Raw genomic sequence first — 21,786 nt, 5'->3', positions numbered from 1 at the left:
GTACAGTCATGGCATTGGAGGAGGTGCGTCCACCGAATGCCCCCTGTGTGCACGCGTGTATGTAGGGAGCATCTTTGTTTTTGGTGGGTGCATGTTTCTGTATATACATCTAGTTATTTGTACCTCTGTGTTTGGTACAAGTGTCACATGTACATGTATTTAGACATATGCCACTATGTGTGAGTGTGTGTGTGTGTGTGTGTGTGTGTGAGTGTGTGCAAGCAGAAATATCTGTGTGTATATTTAAAAGCTCCTGTGTCTGTGAGTGTGCTTGTAAATGTTCACTTCTGCGTGTTCATCTCTGTTTGGAGGTCTCTCAGCAGAGGGCGCCGTCGTCCTGGAAGTGAGTCCTTTGCAGCACCTTAACGTGACGCTCGTAGATCTTGAGGGCAGGGCCCAGTCTGATGGACAGGCCGGTCAGCACGTCATTCCGCTGCATCAAGAGGAGGGACTTCCCATCAATTTCCTGTTGGGCAACATGAAGAGGTGGGGCATTACTACAGGTGGGCCAGCTGAACCTCGAAGCTAAGCAGACACCCATGATGAAATCATGTGGCAACCACAAAAGCCGAAATTTATGTCACAAACAGACCCAAACCAGAAGCACACGTTGGGCCGACTTTAAAAAAGCGTGAACAAATCTAAAATCATCTAATGGCAATACAAAAAAATATGTAAAAATGTAATGCACAATAATGTATAATAATAAAGTACAAAAATAATGTATCAAGTATACGTCACGGCGCTGAGGTATGTAAGCGTGTGAAATCTGAAATTAATCTGAGGCAAAGACTGCCAAAGAAATAATGCATAAGAATTCATGATTAATTACAGGAATGCACTGGTGAATCTTTGAGTGGGTTCTGCTCTCTTGTAATCTTTCGATCAATACCTACTTGGCATTTAGTGTTTGTTGAACTGAAAAAGGGAGTACATATTACTCTGATGCTAAAGCAGGCACAGCAGGCCTCACTGACGCCATCTTGGCCAGATGGACTTTATCTTACAGCGTGGAAAATTTACTAGCGTGCTACGCTAATAAACAAATTGTAGTAGAAAATCATTAATTACACAGCTCCACCCTGAGGCTAGAGTGCAATATTAATCATGTATCGAATCATTTTCATGACTCATGACTATCCATTTAAACATTATTTCTGAGAGCTTGCTATGCTGCTGGCCAGATGGATGAAACTATTCAATGTCACTGTAAGCATAAGCAAGTATTTATCAGTCAGTTTAAAATAAATTAATGTCAAAAATGTGATATAAAAGCAAATTTGATACATATCTGCGACCAATATTACATCAGTTAGGTATTTTATATTCTAATTGAGCTAACACTGCTCACAATATCACAACCGTGTTTGTCTACATCTATGATTTTTCACAAAGTTAAAAGAAAATGTTTCTGGACACTTAATATGGGCTCTCCTAAACTGAGCAGGCAGGGTGATTTTGAAAAATTTTTGGCAAGGAATTTGAAAGGTCATGTAATGCAGCCATAGGTGTCCGGTTAGTCTCTCCTTCACACTGTGAGGGTGTTCAGTTAGTCTCTCCTTCACACTGTGAGGGTGTTCAGTTAGTCTCTCCTTCACACTGTGAGGGTGTTCAGTTAGTCTCTCCTTCACACTGTGAGGGTGTCCGATTAGTCTCTCCCCTACACTACGAAGGAGGGGTCTGCTTAGTCACCCCCTTGCACTAAGGAGTTGTACTAATGAAACATTTTATCACATGACTTTCTAGACACATACAACATAAATGTAAATGTATGGTAGCGTGTGTACTCTCCCTTTAGTTTCTAGGCTGTCTAGTCAAATTGCACAAGTTAAGCTGTGGTAGTGTTCGAATAGTGTTATGCTCACACTCACTGGTCTGGGAGTGTTGTTAGCCTGGTCTAACACTGTTGCTCATTCAACTTGAATGGATACACACCTGTTCTTTTTCACTGGAAGTCGCTCTGGATAAGATTATCTGCCATATGAATGTAATGTAACATATGACTATTCGCTGGCCTGGAGCAAAAGCCCAGCATGCACCTGACCTTCCAGGAAGAGAGTTTGAAACTTCAAAGCGCAATCAAATACAGCTGAAAGATGATTACCTCCGGAAGTCAATTTAACAGGAACAAACGTCTATACTGCCTGTACATAAGTGCAGTGGCACTGTATTTTTACTATATTTGCACATAATTCACCTTATGAAAATCAACATTGCGTGTCCGTCAAAATCAAGGATTAAAATATATTTAAGGATGTCACTGTATAATGGTTTAATACTCAAGGTATGTGTTACTGTCCATTTCTATAAAATTAATGCTTGTTAGGACTGTCATTTTTAAACCTTGGGTAAACATCATGGCATTTGATTGTGTTTGAGTGCCAAGTCGAGACACTGAGGTTTCAGTGGCAATGCATTCTGCCCCCCCACTGTTTTTTTACACCAGTACAAACACTCTCTGACATCAAACGATGTGACAGAGCAGTTATTAAGGGATCGCTCTGTGACATCATAAGTGATCACTTGGAGTGAGTAGGGCGGGGGGATTTGAACCCACTTCCTGGAAGGATGTTTGTATGCTGGTTTTTCTTTCAACTGATTTCCCAGACTCAGCTGGCCTAATCATTTCATAAGCTCTATACACCTCTGCATCTCTGAAAATGTGCCAAAGAATTTTTTTCTCGAGTATTGGACACAAATATAATCTTAAGATGTTAGGTATTAGGTACAAAAAAAAAAAAGAAAATATGGATATGTCAGTTACATAAGTAACTAAGGAAGTCAATGTTTGACGCAAAAGTCAGCACACGTGCACCCCTCCAGAAACTGAGCACGACATGGCTGGAGTACAGGAAGTGGTTTTTAAACTCTGCTCAGAAGTGCTGCGCTCAGAAGCGGCTAGCATCTGCCTACACTGCTCTGTGCCGTTTGCTGGTGCTGCGCCCTAGTGGCCGTTCGGGGGAAGTGCGGACAGACCTGCATCCTGAAGGCTGCAGCTTGCTCGGGGAATCCCGCCTCCGTGAAGTAGCTCGCCACATCGGCCACGCTCCACTCCACCGGGTTCTGACTGCTCCTCTCGGCCTTCACGAAACTGCAGAGGGAGGGGCACAAGGAGAGTGACATGGAGTGAGATGGAGACTGAGTGAGAGAAAGAGAGACAGAGAAAGAGAAAGAGAAAGAGAAAGGAAGGGCAGAGAGGGAGGGAGGGAGAAGGAAAGAGGAACATGATGGTATAGAGTCAAGGGATCCAGAATAGAAAGAGGGGGGAGCAGACTGAAGGGTTAGACGTAGCAGAGCACGTGACTTCCACAGCAGTTGGAATGGAAAGGAAACAATCTGGTCATGCAGTATATGCGACGTCCCACACCCAAAGGAGACCTTCTGAGCAGGGGTCATACTTACACTCCTCCGTTCATCGCTCGTTCCTCCATCGCCCCCAAGTCCCGCGGAGAGGCCGTGGGGGTCAGCAGACAGGATGCCTCGCCCACCTCCATCTTACAGCCTGAACCTGAGAGAGAGAGAGAGAGAGAGAGAGAGAGAGAGAGAGAGAGAGAGAGAGAAAAAAAGGCAGAGAGAGAGAGAAGTCTGAACTGGACTGTGGAGGGCAAATACACACAGTCACATAAAATATGCAACGAGTTATAATCTTCCATAAATATAAGAAAAATAAGCTTACATTCCATGAAAAAGACACACACACACTCACTCACTCACTGCACATAAGAACATAAGCTTACGTCACATGAAGACACACAGAGTTACTGCACATAAGAGCAGGTATTGCACACACAATCACACAAAATTTCAGTACGCACACCATACTCCACATAGCATGCGCACGCACTTGGACAGACACACTCAATACAGCGCAAGCGCGCAAGCACCACGCGAATGTGGAACACACACCCAACACACAGGCAGCAACGATGCAGGTGAAAATGGCGGAGAGGCTGAACTTACAGCTTTCAGCAGGAACGGAAGAGGTGAGATTCCCGCCCTCTGTCACCGCCATAACCTGATCCTGAAACAGACCAATGGGGAGAGGGAGATGTGGAAAGGGGGTGGAGACATGGAGGAGAGATAATGGGCGTATTGGGCATGGGGGTGGGGGGGCATGCAGGAGAATGCGCATTAAGTCCAGCTGACAGGGGTCCAGGGGGGCAGCGGGACCCTCTCATGACGGGCCGTGGGAGGTCCCCTTACCTGCGACTCAGAGACCAGCTGGTCGGGCGTCACGGCGCTCTCCTCCATCCTCACCTCCTCCGCCCCCTTCGCCGTCTCTCTCTGTACAGAGGGGCAGACGGCCCTTGGCTGCACCCCCACTTCCAGGCCACCTTAAAAAAAGAAAAAACGACTTTTCACCCTCTGGCCTCAAACCAGCCACTGTGGTCCCCTGTGTGTGACCGGACTCCTCCCTTTTCCAGTCCCTGGACACTGAATTTACAGCACGAGGCGTGGCTACGGAAGAGAGTGACATGAGACACACACACACACACACACACACACACACACAAAACAGGGCTTCAATCATGATTTGTCATTTTCCAAGGCACAAGTTAAAAAAAAACAGAATGCCTACCAGTGCACTGCAGTTAGCCGCTGAGGGCACTGTAAGATACACAAAACACTAACTACAGCAGTTAGCCAGCTTCATTCAACGGCATCCTGATGAGCTGCTCTGCTGCTGCTCCTCATTCCAGTTAAATACCATCAGCCGTAATTTTCATGTCTGATTGAGTCAGATATTTTATACATTTCACATTGGCTTGGGAAAGCATCATCTCCGTGCACTGAGTTATAAAAGGATGGGACGGTTTAACGGCATCTGCAGCGGAGCCATAGACACAAGGGTCCTTCAAGATCAAACTGAACACAGAAGTGGATTCCCTCTGGATTAAAGTCAATCAAAGATGGGCTGACTGGCCTCTTACGGTCATTATCCTTCCTTTCGCGTTCTTAAGTGGCCGTTTTCTCTGTACACTTGACGTCTTTAGCTAACGAATGAAACTGTGTTTTGTGCAGCTGTGATCATTTCTTTTAAACCTATACATGGGGCGTCAGTGTAGCGTAGCGGTAAGGAGCAGGGCTCTTAACCCGAAAGGTTGTTGGTTCAATTCCCCGCTGGGGCACTGCGGCTGTACCCTTGGGTACAGTACTTAACCCATAACTGCCTCAGTAAATATCCAGCTCTATAAATGGATAACATGTAAAAACTGTAACCTATGCAAGTCGCTCTGGTTAAGAGTGTCCACTAAATGCCAATAATGTAATGTAATATAATGTAATGGATTGTCTAGAAATTCTCCCCCCTAATCTTCCTTTGTAACTTCAGTAAATATCCAGCTGTATAAATGGATAACATGTAAAAAAAAAAAATTGTAATGCTCTGGATAAGAATGTCAGGTAAATGCCAATAATGTGATGTAATAACGTAGCCCAGCAACAAGTGACTGTGAAGGGAAAGAAGAGCAGGACCACTACAGTTAATGACATGCCACCAGGGGAGTGACACCAGCTGCAGTCGTGTCAGAGCGATTAGGGGAGGCGATTAACACCACTGTCTCGGGAGAGCCGGCTCACGCGCACGGTCACTGAACCTGTGGCAAGATTAAAGTACCACAAAGTACCAAAAAAAAAAGAAATGACTGCTTAATTCTGGTATTCAACTTTGAGGGCCAAGTGCCAAACTGGGTAGGCTGAACACTTGCCCCCCCCCACCACCCAACCCCCACCCAAAATACTTCTTTTACTGCTGCGAGGGGTGTCCCCAAAAGGTAAGTTGTTATTCAAACATATGATGTAGGAGTCAGGCTCATAAGCCAAAGGTTGCCAGCTCGATTCCCAGATGAGGCACTGCTGTTGTACCCTTGAGCAAGGTACTTAACTGGAACTGCTCCAGTTCAGTAGATATGAATTTTTAATACAATAAGAAGCATTGCTGTTGATGAGGGTATAGGGGTACCAGCCTTTGGCTTGGAGTCTGAAGAAAGGGGTCACACCTTGCTGTGGGCTGAGGTTGCTCAACCCACCATTTGGACATCATACACAGGAATTGTAAAAAGGAGTAGAGTGAGTGGGTTTTTTATACTTGAGGATGGGATGGGTTTGTTCATTGCACAGGGATTTAAGGCCAGCAGTGTAGCATGGTGATAAGGAGCAGAGCTCCTAACCAAAAGGTTGCTGGTTCGATGCCCCACTGGGGCACTGCAGCTGTACCCTTGGGCAAAGTACTTAACCCAGCATTGCCTCGGTAAATATTCAGCTGTACAAATGAACAACATGTGAAAACTGTAACCTATGCAAGTCGCTCTGGTTAAGAGTGTCCGCTAAATGCCAATAATGTAATGTAATATAATGTAATGGATTGTCTAGAAATTCTCCCCCCTAATCTTCCTTTGTAACTTCAGTAAACACCCACCTAGCTGTATGAATGGATAATCTAGCAAATTGCCCTGGATAAGGCTGTCTGCTGAGCTAATAATGTCATGATGTAAAACGCAACAATGATGCAAGATCCTGTGCCGTTTTATGCAGCTCCTGTGTCCTCAAGGCCTGGGCATGGGGAGACTCTGGCAAAATGGTGGGTTAATGAGCACATAAACCCCATTTCTGCTAAAACTCCACAATCTGCTAGTAACACAGCACTCACATTTTCTCACATACTGTCACCCCCCCCCTCCCCCCCCTCCAGGACAACCTCCAACCCCTCCTCCCCCAAAACACAGCCCCTTCCATAGCTACCCTGCTCACGACCACCCCCATCACCCCCATCATCGCCCCCTGCTGGTCCAGATTGGTCTGTCTGTTCCTGAGGGTGTAGCAGAGTCCAGGTTGAGTGCCCGCTGCTTCGATCTACACGGCATTCTGAGATTTGGAGGGGGGGGGGGGGGGGGGGGGGGTCTTCGACACACTTCCAAGGAGCTACAACTCTCTCTGTCACCCAGCGATCTTGGGCCGAGACCACCAATCAACCCGTTTGTGCCTGAAGCTTGCAGTTCTGCAGGCTGCAAAGCCTTCCGGAACACCCTCTGCTAAAGCATCTCCACTGAAGCACGCTTCTGTTGCCGCCTGCTTCTACTTCCAATGCCACAGCCATTGCAGATGACGTGTAACTGCGCCTACTGACCTTTACCCTCTGTGATAGTTTACATTTACATTTATTCATTTGGCAGACGCTTTTATCCAAAGCGACTTACAAGTGAGGTACAATACGACACAAGGGAAAGACCATGCAGAGTCAACAATATTAGAAGCACTGCATGACAAAGTTCCAAAGGTTGGCCAGGCGAGGTGCAAACTAGCAAGTAAAGCTAGGGAGTGTGTTAAACCATTACAACCATACCATTATAACCAAACCATTATGTTAAACCGTTACAACCAAATAATAATGAATGAAATAACAAAATGATAATGAACTACCCCCCCTGTCAAATTGTTTTTCTTTTACCCTTTCTTTGCCATGCTTGTTTCCTGTGTAGATCCTTGGCCTACAGTAAAATAAGGTATTCTCAATGACCTTACATGGTTAAATAACAGGCAAAGTTAGACTTCAGTTTGCTGTCTTTTGCCTGTACCTGCCCTGGTCTAATATCCCTTCATTGCACCATCTCTCCCCACAAACCTTTTAGAAGGTGTTAACTTAGCTCATTCCATTAGCATATGCACTCTATACATTTTGCATCATTCCATATGTAACCTAGATTTACACAGGTTGATGTTTTAATGCTGAGATTCTGGTTAACTGCCCTGCTCAGGAGGGTGGGATAAAACTCCATCTGGGATTTGAACCTTTAAACCCCCTACCCTTTCCCCCGCCGCCCCAATAACGCAAGACAAAAGAGGACAAGGCGTCACATCTGCCCTGCTCACAGGGCAGTCCAGGAGACACACAGCATTCTGCAGCAATGCACTCTAACACACGAGGCATGACATACCACACTGTGCATCAAATGCTGCGGTGACAGAAACAGGCCTGCAGCATCTAGCTGAGAGTCACACACACACACACACACACACACACACAATGTGTTACACATGTAATCACATACACACACTTCATCTATCTTAATGAGACGCACACACACACACACACACACGTGTTACACATATAATCACATACACACACTTCATCAATCTTAATGAGATGCGCACACACACACACACACACACACACACACACACACGTGTTACACATGTAATCATATACACACACTTCATCTATCTTAATGAGAGACAGACACACACACACACTTTATCTATCGTATTGAGACAGACACACACAGTTTACTCAGCTTTCTCACACACACACACACACACACACACACACACAGAGGTCCGCAGCCTGCGTACCTGCATCCACCTGGAGCTCTCCGTGCATGTTCTCACTGCAGCAGGAGGCACTGGGACACACAGGGCCGGAGGAGCTGGAGGGCTGCGGCTTCCCTTTGGGGCTGCTGAGGTCTGCTACATCAGCGCCGACGCCGCACCCCGCGAGGGCCTCGGCCTTCGCCTGCGGCGTCTCCGACTGCTCCATGGGGACAGGGTCGAGGCACTGGGGGCGGTGGTGGGGCGCCCCGTCAGGTGCGCCCTGCACCCCCACCTCTTTCTTCGAGACGGTGCGCCCAGGCGCCCCCCTCTCCTGGCCCCCAGGCGAACCGGGCCCCCCGTCGCCCCCGTCCTGAGACTTCTCCGCCCCCCCCCTCCTCGCCACGTTCCGTCTCCATGGCTTCCACCTTTTTAACCTCCACCTGGCAGAAGTAAAAGAGCAAGGAGACAGTCCCTGAACAACAGCTTTGTGAACAAGAGCTCATCAAAATCCCGTTTTTAAACGACCAGGCAGTTAAAACCCTGGGTTTCCTTATTCTAATAAAGGTTTTTTTTTTTCCCCCCTCTCTGCCCTTGCACCTTTGTCCCAAGGGACTGGACTCGAAGCAATATAAACCAGCTTCTAATATTCAACGGAAGATGCGGTGCGCTTTAAACTTGAAAAAAAAGACCCAACGGTTCGTCAAATTGCAACACGAAGGGAGTTTTCCTCCGCTGTAACACGATATTCAACTGTGTAACAGGCGTCTGCTTTTGGCACTGTAATAATTCCGACCTCATTGATCAATAGGATTCATGTCTAATTAGTTAGCAAGGTTTCGTAACAGTGTGAACCCACATTTTTTTGTCGACGTCTCACGGCAGCTCGCTAAAAAAATGCATTTCTCCCATCAAAACCAATTAAATACGTAGCGAGAGATAAAGATTGGAGATTGACTCGCGCAGAATTTAAGGAGCTTAGCGAAAAGCTGGAAGCTCGGTTTGCCTCAGCACAGCCCGAATTTCCGCCATCGCTCTGCTCTTACCTCGCGTGACCGAAGTGCCGCACAGAAGCGTCAGCTCGACAAGGCAACTGCGCCGTTCGTGCCCGACAGAAACGCACTTCATTTCCCCACTTTGAGCGCGTCTGCCTCCCAGACACGGCGCGCGTGTGTGTGTGTGCGTGTGTGTGTGTGTGTGTGTGTGCACATTCCGCAGAACTTTCGCTAAATCAACACCGTCTCGACGATCATAAAAAAAAAAAAAAAAAAATGACTGTTGATTCCGAGCTGAGCGAGCGAGCGCTGCTCTCGGCGAGTCCGTGTGCGCGTGTAAAACAAGCAGCGGCGGACGGAAAAAAGCAGGCGCCGCTGAGCGAGTAAGCTGAAGCCCGCACCTTTGTACTCCGACGCTGTACTGTCGCGCTTGGGGGAGACAGAAGGCAGACATTTGCATATCTAAATGGAAGGCAATGACCAAAAAAAAAAAAACGTGTAAATTGCCCTGCGCTCTCTAAATAAATGTGCCGAAAATACAAAGAGGAGCGCAGTCAGACGACGCAAGTATTCGTTTAAATCATGGGAAATGTGGGTCAGGCAGAAATACGCTCTCGAAATAGTTTACATGTGATTTCGTTTCGTTTGAAAACTACTTCCAACTGTACTGAGCGGCTCTGGTATTTTGTTTAAAAAAGCATTTCACAACTAGACAGAGTGTAACGCCATGCGGTGTGCAGGACGTGTTGTAAATACTAAGTAAGCAGAAGACTACCTTTTTCGCCATATGTCTATCCTGCAGTGCGCTCTTTAGTAGACGCGCGGACGGCTTCGCCGCTCCCACTCCCCGCACCGGGAGGGTGATGTTCCCAAACCTGGTCCTCCGTAGTCGACCTCTTGCCACCTCTCTTTCCAGCACCACTTTGACTTTGCTGCGGGTCAGCTTTTCCTGCGATAGGCGCTCTTGAGAGCTCAGGAAACCCAGTATCTCCTTCAAGCCCAATGGCGTGTGCCCCCGGGCTGCGGCGGTTCCTCGACTCCTCTCGGCCAGGCTTCGCACAGAGGCCACCAGGCGGTCGCCCAGATCTGGGTTCGTCGGGTCAGCCCCGCCGCGACTCCCTGCCTTCGCTCCGACGCGGAGTTTGGGCTTGTGCGACGCTTGCTGCCTGTGCCCCGGGGGGTGGCTGTTGCTGGCACTAGCGCTCGTGCAAGTTTTCTTTTCCTTGTCATTACTGCCCTCGTGCCCGGACAAGCCCGCTTCCACTCCTCGAGCCCCCCTGGTCCTGCCGGACGCTCCGCTTCCATTATCGTCGCTGGCGCTCGCATCCCGAGCGGGCGAAGCGCTCCTGCCCTCCGTCTGCGGCAGTTTCTTGTCTTTCGGTGCACTTGCTTTCACGCCGCCGCTCCCGGCTGCACAGCGAGCTTGACTCTTGCAAACCGCTGCGCCACAGCTAAGACAACTGTTTCCGCTAGCCGGGACCAGAACCGCTTCATTTTTCTCGGCGATGATGGCCGTGGTTTTAAGCTGTGGGTTACAGTACTGGCTCGTCTTAGTCAGTTCCGAGTCTTTGCCTCCGGTCTCCTTCGTCTCTGTGGGACTGTGCGCACTGTCGCCGTTGTTGTTGGAATTGGCGTGTTTGGTTTGTTCCCCCACTGATCCGCCACTGCCGGTCGTCGGCTCAGTCTTTTTTCGGCTCTTTCTCTGCACCTTGGCCGCGTTTCGATAGGATATTGAGCCCTTGTAGCTAACTTTCAACACTGTTTGCTCTTGGATCAGTTTTTCCAGTTCTGAACGGGTTCTATCTGGGTCTGACCCGTGTCGCCTCCGGACCATTCGACATATTCTTTCAAGGTCCGGTCTGGCTTTTCTAGACCGTAGCGAGTCGATAGTCTCCAAAATCCAGTCGCGGTACCTGGGTTCAGACATGCTGATGGGTGGGTTCGGTCGGGTTTGGCCGAGTGCCTCAATCTTGTCGTCTCCGAAGTGACGCTGCTGCTCCGATCCGGTCCGAGCCCGGCTGGGAATGAAGCGGAAGCCTTGCTGTACGCCTGCGTTGCCCACATTGTGCGCTTAAGGTGGACTGCGGAAGATAGAATACTCCGCTACCTATCAGAGCGGGAGGCGAGATCATTTAAGGTGGTATTGCGGAGTTACTCGTTTTGCGCGCCTTCCTGTCCTGTTGCATCGCATTCACGCTCACTTTAAAACGTGTCTGCTGGTTGCAGTAATTTTATGAAATCTCATGTTTCATAATTATAAAATTAATCGTTATTACACCCATGGCTCATATTCTAAGTGCAAAATAAACGTCACACAATTTATAATTTTAACAAGTAAAACTTTATTGGAATGATACTTATGTTGCAAAATATTACACTTTTTTGTATTTTTTTTTTCATTAACATACTCGTCGTGTCCTAAGGGTCTCCGCCCGATTGTAAGGAAGAGGGTAAAAGAATTTAAGACTGTCAAAGGCAGAGTTATACAATATAATTTCCCCAAGGGTACAGCAGACTACACCATCACTGAACCCGCATCGGGAGGAAACAGATTCATGTTATTGAAAATACATTTAGAAAATATGAAAAAAAGTAAAATAACAAATTCATTTTCTTTATTTTTTTTCCTGATTGTTTTAGAAAGTAAAAGTTTAGTATGAAAAAAATGTATAGGGACACAGGACTCGGAAAAAAAGCAGTGCTATCCCACAGAGAGAGAATAACTGCACAGAAATGCTGATTGTGACAGAGGAAAGAGGAAGGGGGGGGGGGGGTACAAGAACAATCATCGTAATAATAATAGGTTTTAGGAAGCCAAAATGAAGTGTAGTCTCAGCGAGAGAGCTCGTCTGGCTTTCTCTGACTGAGACCTTTCTCCCACTGCTACCCTCTGGCCTGACCACTGGAGGCTCCGATTCTAACTGGGATCACTACCCTTGCACTGACCAGCTTTTTCACACCCACACAAACAAAGACAAAAAAGAAACAAGACAAAATAATAATAATAGTAGTAGTAGTAATAATTAAAATAATAATAATAATAAAACAAAGGCAAAAAGTGTTTACCTGTACATCTCAATCCAGCAGTATTGTAATTATGGAGACTGAATCCACAGACTATGTGGGCGTATGGGTGAACTGACATTGGGGATTAATACATGGTCCAACTGAGACACAGATGGTTACAATAGTAAACACAATAAATAGCGACAAATTTTTTCCTACTTCATCTAGACAAGACACCCTGGAAAGTAGCTTCGCCATCACCATCACCCCCTCTAATCTGCACAGAGAGGCTTCCACAGGGAGCGACGCTCAGATGACGGTGAGTAACCTCTATGTTAAACAGTTACAGTGGCTGACTGACCTGGCGTTTGAGTAGTATTGTGAAAATATGGCCTTGGTTTGAGATATTCCCTCTTAAGTGGACGCTGTTCGTTGTCCACACTGTGCCATCGTTGGCATATCAAAGCCTGGCTCTCGAATCGGATCTGTGCTGACTGCTCATTGCGTGCAACTTGCACAAGCGACAGTCGGTGGAGTCCTTCAAATCTGTGCTCGCGAGGCCTCTTCCATCCTCGCCTGAACAAGGCCGCAGCCAGGACCGTGTTTGCTGCATAAAACTGCCCTCTCTTCTCTCACAGGAGACACGTCTCAACATGATTCCCTACCTTGTCTTCAAGAACAGATTCTTAAATATTTCCCGTTTCATGACACAGACCGACCAACATGGACTTCAGACCTAACAACTCTAGCTAAATGATCAACATGGTTTTAAAGAATGCTCCGAACTCCTCATGGGAACATTAAAAAGATCTGAAAGATCTGCCTCAAGAATCTCTTGTGGACATTCCGTTGAGTAATAATAATAAAAAAAAAAAAAAACTACACAACAAAGAAAAAAAAAACCCTCTACGCTTGAGTTTATGTGACAAAAAACTTTAGTGTTTGGTTAAATAGGTGAAATAAATGACAAACATACAAAACAGCAGTGTACACTGCGGCCTGGCACCGCACTGCATTGTGGGTAGCCGCCCACTTCTTCTTGGGACAGATACCAACCTGCCAACCACAGGCTGCGACACATTTCTGGAGATGGCTGTGAGGGTAACCATCAAATCCTTTTGAATCCTTGGCTATGGGGGGGAGGGGAGGGAGGGGGGGGGGAGCTCTGAGCGTCCCATCACATGCTCTTTCACTGGTGAGTCCTTACCGTTAATATTCATCAACAACAGTAAGAGACAGTGCGGTTGTTTTCATGGGGGGGGATGAAGTCTCATTAGAGCAAATGGAAAGTGCTTCTGGATGATGAGAGGCGATGTTATTAATTATTATTAGTATATTATTCATCTCGAACCATGAGGAAAAGCTCTGCATATCATCGTGGGCGTCTCCAGGGGAGGCTGAAAATTCAGGCTGATTTTGAAGCATGGGGGGGGCGGAGCCAATGGTGGGATCTGGTGCTGGATGCAAAAAGCCCCCCGCCTCACTGACCCCACCCCCTCCTACACCACCCCCAACCAAGGTCTCTATTGACTACTCCTTCACTGCTTGCACCGAGATCCTCAGTTTCACAGTTCCACTATTAACTATCTGCTTACACGCCACTAGCTTCCTACAGGATCTTACGCGATGAGATGGCCTCTCTCAGACCGAACCCTGACGACATTCTGGAATATAGGGTGGAACATGAGAAGCATTCTGGGGGAAAGAAACGAACAGTCACAGCTTTTAGACACCGTGCCCAACAGAATCGGACGTCAGAATGTTCGGGATTTCAACACGCTCTTCTCTTATCCCTTGACGTTTGAAATTTGAATATTAAAACTGCCATTAATTCTTAATATCCGAATATTAAAACTGTCAGTCATTGCAGCGTGCTGTCGGGCCATTCTCACAGACAGCGCGCTATGGAAACCCCCTGTCCATCTTGGGCGTCGCCGCCCTCTTTAGATTGTCAGGTGCCCTCGTTTTCATCGTTCAGGCGGTACGCTAGCTTGTAATGTTTCTCTGTCAGCTCATGAACTTCAGAGCTTGAGTTGTAGGCATTTGACAAGCGTGTTGACTCTCTCCTCCCAGTCAGTAAATCTTTTCTTAAAAATACTCTTTCAATGCAAGTCCACTAAAATATTAAGGAGTGTGTGAGAGTGGGGGGATAGTGGTTCCACACCCCCACAATTAGGGGGGGGGGGGGGGGGGTGTGGAAAAGGGGCAGAAAAGAAGTGAAACACTCAGCTGAGGGTCAATTTCTTCAACCGCACCAAAACGCACCATGATAAAAACATCATTTGGTGGTGGGTGTGGGGTGGCAAATTAGACTGAAATTTGACCAAAATTTAATTTGTATCCTAAAGGATGCTCATCTTCAGAGTATATATTTGGGTTGAAAAATTCCTTAGTCCTTAGGACACAATAATGGAGATGATAATGATGTTTTGGGTCAGATTCTTTACGCTGTCAAAAGAGGTGTCTGTGCAGCCAGTATTGCAGGTGCAAATGTACTCATACTCCAAACCCCATAGTGTCCCATCGGAAAGATAAAGGTGCCCACAACAGGCAGATCAGATAGGCATGCACTTTCACACCCAAATCATTCATTAGTTGGGTTTGCACTTGAGGGTGCTGTTAATATGGCCAAGATGCTGCGCTAACATTTCCTGCCGTGGCGCTACTGGCCACTCAGATATAGACTTGGCGTGTTTAAGGTGATTCCACAACTCAGGAGGGCGGGGCCCTCCTTTTCAGGGGATAGTTGGCAGAGGAACATCCAGTCACACGTGGGCGTGGCCGCATGGGGGTGGGGGCAGAGATGGGGTGAGAGGCAAACGTTTTACAAACCAGCAAGGAATCCTTCCGCCTTATGCAGTGAAGCATATGCATGCCTGACCACAGGACCGGAGCACCATGCTAACCCTCATAAAATGCCCCCTCGCATCATCAAGGGACTGAAACATGTGAAACCCCGCCCCCTCCCAAGCCTCTCCCCCTGACAGGTAAACACAGAGGGTGGTTAAAAAAAAAAACAAGAGAACAGGTGACTGGAAAATAACTTTAAAAAAAAAATAAATAAAGAAAAATACTGAAAAGGCAACAGTTCTGGCTCCTCCCCCTCTCTCAGGCTGGTGGTTCTGTTATTGGATGGGAGAGAGTGCCCCACGTCACCCCTAATCCTTACCCCTCCCCCTTCTCCTCTTTCTCCCTCTCTCTCTCCCTCCCTCCCCCTCCCTCTGCTTCTCCCAGGTGGATCTAGAATTCTGCAAACTCCTTTGCACACTTCTCGGTGAAGGAGACTCGGATTTCCTCTTCCTCATAGTCATCGAAGTTGCTGGTGTCGCCGGGGCCTTTGCACTTGGGGATGAAGGGGGCCTCCACCTAGGGGCCACACACACACACACACACACACACACACACACACACACACAGGGAAGAGAAAAGGCGTGATACAGGACAGCATTATTACCATTATTAAACAAACGGAAGAGATTCTCCCATTTCTACACATATTTTCCATCATTATTATTTTCTCTGAAGAACCTCATGATGGACAACATACAATGGCTACCATTTTATATGATACACATGCTTCACTTATGTATCAAATGTAGGGGTGTAACGGTACGCCAAAGTCACGCTTCGGTACGTACCTCGGTTTTGAAGTCACGGTTCGGTACGTTTTGTTGGTACAGTGAAATAAAAGACATGCAAAACATGAAATTTCTTTTCATTTATTATGAATTTAACTTATAAACATGTAAACTTGTACAAACTTGGAAACAAACTGGCCATAATTTCCTGAACACATAAGGAATGTACATAAAGGCAAACACCTATGGCATTTGTTATTGCTTTTGCCTGGTCTGAATTAGCAGGGAGAGGTTGCTTAAATGCCACGGGGAGCGGTGTTTGCACTCCACTCTGTTTTTTCCTTGTACCGGTTATATTCACATTTGATGCCGTCTCAATCGAGTAATCATGTTCGACGTACCGCCAGCAACATACCCGATTTCAGTATAACAATGCCGGAACGCTACCTTCGTCTTTTCCAGTTGTCTTTGCCCATTGCTTCTGTAGTTCACTGGAAAACCGAAATGTTCCCAAACAGGAGACCCGAAGGATACGGGAGGTTGCTCCAGCTCTGGCTTTGCGGTCGCCATACTTACGAGGCTGCATCACTGAACGTGTGCTAAATCAGCTGCTAAGTTACGGCTCCGTTATGGAATCGGAGAGTTTTTAATTTCAGTCCCGCACACAATTTCAGTCCCGCACACAGAAACGTAGAAGAGAGGGCACACTGTATCTTGTCAAGTATCAGTTTATTCGCTACCGTTTCCGTCAACTGACCATCACAGCATAGAAAAGTTATGCACGTAACATGTGGTTAAAGCTAGACTATATTCACTCGGATCACAACGCGCACCGAACCGAACGTCCTGTACTGAATGGTACAGTACAAATACGTGTACCGTTACACCCCTGTTAAATAGAATAATACGTTCGTGATTTACATGTGTTATAGTGTTAATTGTGAAATGAAAAATGAGTTTTGTTACATTAGTAACATAATGAGAGCTCACCGGGGGGGGGGGGTGGGGGTGGGGGGGGGGGGGGGTGGTTGGGATGTTGCGGTTCCATCTACGAGACCGTGGACGTTTGTATCGCAGTTTCGGTCTCGGTTTCAGAACCGTTACACCCCTAATCAAATGCATGCGCTTTATCAAAAGATGCACTTTCAAAATGTTTAAATAAGTTACATATTCGCTAATGAGCTACATCACTGGGGTTATGCAGTGTCTTCTCTCGAACACAAAGGAAGCGTCGGGCCTAAGATTTCTTAAGTCCAGAGGGTGGAACATGGGGTGCTTTGCCACGCTGCTGCTATTTTAGCATCCCAAAATCACCAGGTACACTCACCACATAATCATGCCCCCAAGCGGTGGACATGGATAACGGCAGTCAGGTTCACACACACACACAGACACAGACACACGCACATAGGCACACACGCATGCACACACACACGCATAGGCTCACACACGCAGGGGCACACACACGCAGGGGCACACACTCACTCACAAGACCACAAACACAGGGCTGCATTTAGAAACCATGTGACGGCAGCCACAACACGGCCTCGTCACTTCCAACACGACGCTACGATTCCCTCGGACGTCACGTCGCCGGGGCTGGGGCTGGAGCTCGGGCTCGGTGAGTAATTGGCATGAGCGCAGCTGTTGCGCCACCCCCTCTGTGAGCTCTTAGGGCTGCGGCTTTAGCACGTCTCCCAGCCAAACCCCACAGGCGGGTTGCGGGAGCGAGTCACAGGAGCCGACTCATTTCACGTGAACGGTCGGACGAAAACTACAGCTGTTCGAGCGCGGTCGGGAACGACTCCTTCCGCCCCGAGGGACACAAAACAACTCAGTCCTGGACCTGAAATATACGCGACCTCGGTTCATTTGCCAAGGAGACGGCACGTTGCATTAGGGAAATGCCCTCTGTGAATATGAAGGGGAATCGCAAGGAGAGATGCGGTGAGACGTCTTAACTCGGGCTGTCAGGCTTTAATTTAGCAGGGTGGCTAGCTCGTCATTAGCTAGCCAGCAACCAGTTATGCATTTGCTGTTTGGGTAAATTACAGTGCACTGTACACTCAGTGATATATTGTCATTAATACTATCATGATCACCTTCTTCCTAAAAAAAATCTATAATAAATCATATGAGAACATCAATGCACCTGTTCAGTGACAGCATAATATCTACTTCCTACTCACAGTCCTAACTATCTGCTCATGGCCCATGAAGGTCAGTACTGCACTGTGAGTGAGGAAAAAAAGAAAAAAAAAATACAAAAAAAAAAAAAATTCAGACCCTGAGAGAGCGTGTAAATGTGTCTAGACAGTGAAACACATCTCTGTCCAAATGCAACAGGTATGTTTGCACAGTAGCAAGCGTGTATTTGGCAAGCTGGAGTTCTTTGGCAAGTTGGGTCTTTTTTGGGTTGTTTTTGAAAACTTGTCTGAAATTCTGCAGGAAATTTCCACCCTAAGGGTTTTTTTTTTTTTTTCCTCCACTTGAATTTTCTGCTAGAATGTGGGATTCTCGTTCTCCCCATCGCTCCCCCTCCGGGGCCAGGTGCTCTCTCACCTTTCTCTGGTAGATGGCGATCCAATCCGTGGTGGCAAACCACTTGTGACCCTTGATGTCATTGACGGCGTTCTTCAGGTTGCCGAAGCGCTTGGTCAGGTCCACCTGCAGGAGGTTCCGCAGCAGGTCCTTCAGGTCCGAGCTGAAGTGGGAGGGGAACCGCACCTGTGTGGGAGGGTGTGGACAGGCCGGGGCGGGGGAAACGGGGGTGGGGGGTGGTTGGGGAACGGGGGCGAGAGGTGTGACAGGAAGTGAGGACCGCGGATATGGAGGCAAAGCAGGAAAAGAAGAGCCATTTTGGGGAAAACTAGGTGCTACTTTATGGATCTATAAGCACACAAGGCTTGATGTGTAAGATGGAGACACAGATATTGTCCCTCTCAGACTGTGATTCCACTGGGATACTGCCACCCCAGGCATGTGGCCTCCCTGTATATCCCGTTTCTCATCCCAGTAATTAATGCATTCCTAGTAATTAAAGATTTATGGAGTAAACTAAATGTTACTAAGCTTGTTTTCAGCAAGTATGCTTCTGAAGATTCATGACCAGGAAGTGACAATGGGTGTCCAATGTCTTTTTCACAGGTTTGGTTATCATTTATCATGTCACAACTTTCTGCTGATGCCTGGGATGAACATCAGATAAGATTATCTATTACGCAAAAGAAAACTGATGATGTTGATGATAAAGCTGTAGGACGTTTGTCTGGCTTCACAAGGGTTAAATGTTATCTCTCTCTGCTACCCTAGACACACACAACAGTGTCTATATTGAACAACAGCTGCCAACCTTGCAGATACTCACCGCAGAATCGCGTCGCTGAATGCAGAACAATTATTTTGTCGAAAAAGAGGAAAACCCTAACCCCAAAATCAAGGAATACCAGTCAATGTATGTCGCGTCCCATGTGTGTGGGCTTTTGGCTAAGTGACATTATCACACAAAGCTAAATGGCAGGAGCTGTAGGCTGGCGCCCTGCTGTGTGATTACAGTTGTGCATGTACATTTTCTTTTATTGCTCTGTGAACGGGAGTGACCTGCGTACCTGTGCATTTCCTTTACATTACATTCATTTAGCGGACGCTCTCATCCAGAGCGACTTCCAGCACAATAGAATACGAGCTGTTTTAGAATACGTGTTTTTCCTTAAACAAATCTTGACGATATAACAGTAGCACATCTGCATCAGGGAAATGAGAAAAGAAAGCGGAACCACAGTGCCACGTTCCTCGGGCAGCTCGTTCCTCTTTATTACCAGCCTTATACCGGTAGTGTAGGACGGCAGTGCTTCGCTGCAGAACCTGACTGCAAGCCCGTCTCTCCAGGAACAGGCTGGAGGACACAGGCCTTTGAATTGCGCAGCGTTTCACCACAACACCAGCACCCTTATTGTGAAAGCAAACACAGGCGCATTCGAACACCGTGGACAGGCATGTGAGCGCGCTCCTTGGAGCTCAGCTGGAAAGAGCATGACACCAATGGGCTGGACTGTGTCAGAGTGGGAGGGGCTTGCGAGCCTGTCCTGCAAGCGTACTGGGTGGATCCGGTGCTGTTTTGCATAAGGGGCGGGGTCTCACTGGGATGCTGCTCTGTGTGTGGACGGCGTCTCAGGAGCAGGCTGCTCAAAACCCACCTTCCCGGAGACAATCTTCTCGTAGATCTGAATGGGCTGGTCGGCAAAGAAAGGGGGGTACCCCGCTGCCATCTCGTAAATCAGCACCCCCAAAGCCCACCAGTCTACTGCCTTATTATATCCCTGAGAGAGAGAGAGAGAGAGAGAGAGAGAGAGAGAGAGAGAGAGGGAGAGGGGAGGCCGAGAAAGACAGGAAGAGATGTATGAGAGGGCACACATTTAGCAGATACTTTTCATTAACGTCCTCAATCTACACTGTAGTTCAATTCCAATGTATTACCTTCATTTATATTCTCACATAATTATATACTCTTAACAGAAACACATATATGGAGTTAATTTTCAAGATTTACAGTGCTCTGAAAGCTTTCCGGAGGTACACGCTGTACTGAGCAGGCCTACATCTTGAATGTACTGTAAAAAAGCTTGCAAGGTGTGCTTAAGGTACTGTGTACATTTCTCTTGTGTATTTATGTTACAAAATGGATTTTCTGGGTGTATTTACAGTACTGAGCAGACATAACAATTATATTTGTACTGAGTGAGGTTTCTGGGTATACTTGAGGTCCTGTGCTGGTTCTTCAGATGTACTTAAAGCACTGAACAGATTTTTTTGGGTGTTTTTACAACGCTTAACAGGTTTACAGCATGGAGCAGTAACAGTACAACACTGAATTTCCCAGTATAGTTGTGGCACTGAGCTGGTTTTCCTGGTGTAGTTATGGCACTGAGCTGGTTTTCCTGGTGTAGTTATAGCACTGAGCTGAATTTCCTGGTGTAGTTATGGCACTGAGCTGGTTTTCCTGGTGTAATTATGGCACTGAGCTGGTTTTCCTGGTGTAGTTATGGCACTGAGCTGGCACTGAGCTGGTTTTCCTGGTGTAGTTATGGCACTGAGCTGGTTTTCCTGGTGTAGTTATGGCACTGAGTTGATTTTCCAGTGGGTGTCAGGCCAGTGGCACTGCTCACCTTGCTGAGGATGATCTCTGGTGCCAGGTACTCCGGAGTGCCACACAGCGTCCAGGTCCTGCCCTTCACCCGCTTGGCAAATCCAAAATCTGTTACCTGGGAAACGAAAGAGGGGCGGGGTCAGTGGGGGGAGTCTCATCAGCCACTCAAAACAGAACAGCAGCAGGGTCAACCAATGACAAAAAGGCCCATCTGTGCACTTTGACCCCAAGTTCACTGCTCAGTTTAACCATCTGGAGCTTTTCAAGGCCTGAAACAAAAAAAAAAAAAAAAAAAAAGGCTGCGCACTGTCAGGACCTTAACAAAGCTCCTATCCTATTTCCATTAACATTTGGATTATTTGATTACATTAGAATACATTATATAATCATAGAAAAAAAAGAATAATACTGTGACCTGAAATCACAGTAACAAACAAAACCGAAAATTACACAACACTGTTTGTGCCTTCATAAAGTTTTTAAGTTGTAGAAATGTACTAAAAAAAAAGGATTGTTAGAAAACCCCTTTCAAAGCAAAAACAACCAGAGGCTTATATTCAAGAAAATCAATGCCAATCTGTGGTGCCCCCTTGTCTCCTATCTATCATCACTCCACCAAAAGTAAACAGAATTTAAAACACTGCAATCTGATGGAGTTTTCATTAAAACAAACTAAGAAGAATGAAGTCACTCCTTCACATGTGAACTTTCATCAGCTGTCTGAAAAGTGCGACTCGGGTTTTGCAGCAGACATGGT

The 21,786-nt window shown here is 47.0% G+C and overlaps 2 protein-coding genes across 3 annotated transcripts in view; both read right to left on the bottom strand.

Moving 5' to 3' along the window:
- Positions 1 to 211: 211 nt before the first annotated feature.
- On the bottom strand, positions 212 to 11,253 carry samd1b (sterile alpha motif domain containing 1b). The gene is made up of 8 exons (XM_036544946.1): positions 10,075 to 11,253; positions 8,622 to 8,747; positions 8,350 to 8,551; positions 4,204 to 4,334; positions 3,961 to 4,021; positions 3,403 to 3,508; positions 2,977 to 3,091; positions 212 to 466 (listed from the first exon to the last, which is right to left on the bottom strand). The coding sequence occupies exons 1-8, from the start codon at positions 11,224 to 11,226 to the stop codon at positions 317 to 319; spliced, it is 2,043 nt and encodes a 680-aa protein (XP_036400839.1). The 5' UTR covers positions 11,227 to 11,253; the 3' UTR covers positions 212 to 316.
- A 4,119-nt stretch (positions 11,254 to 15,372) lies between these two features.
- The window catches only part of LOC118774149 (cAMP-dependent protein kinase catalytic subunit alpha), a 34,556-nt gene continuing 28,142 nt past the window's right edge, over positions 15,373 to 21,786 (bottom strand). For both annotated transcript variants that reach the window (XM_036523309.1, XM_036523315.1), the window contains exons 7-10: positions 21,049 to 21,144; positions 20,080 to 20,202; positions 18,446 to 18,610; positions 15,373 to 15,671 (exon numbers count right to left, since the gene is read on the bottom strand). In XM_036523309.1, the coding sequence (XP_036379202.1) occupies positions 15,546 to 15,671; positions 18,446 to 18,610; positions 20,080 to 20,202; positions 21,049 to 21,144 (510 nt within the window). In that variant the 3' untranslated portion in view covers positions 15,373 to 15,545. The remainder of the gene's footprint in view (positions 15,672 to 18,445; positions 18,611 to 20,079; positions 20,203 to 21,048; positions 21,145 to 21,786) is intronic.

The sequence above is a fragment of the Megalops cyprinoides genome, chromosome 1, assembly GCF_013368585.1.
Source record: "Megalops cyprinoides isolate fMegCyp1 chromosome 1, fMegCyp1.pri, whole genome shotgun sequence".
Classification (NCBI taxonomy): Eukaryota; Metazoa; Chordata; class Actinopteri; order Elopiformes; family Megalopidae; genus Megalops; species Megalops cyprinoides.
This window is presented reverse-complemented; position numbering and strand designations above follow the sequence as displayed.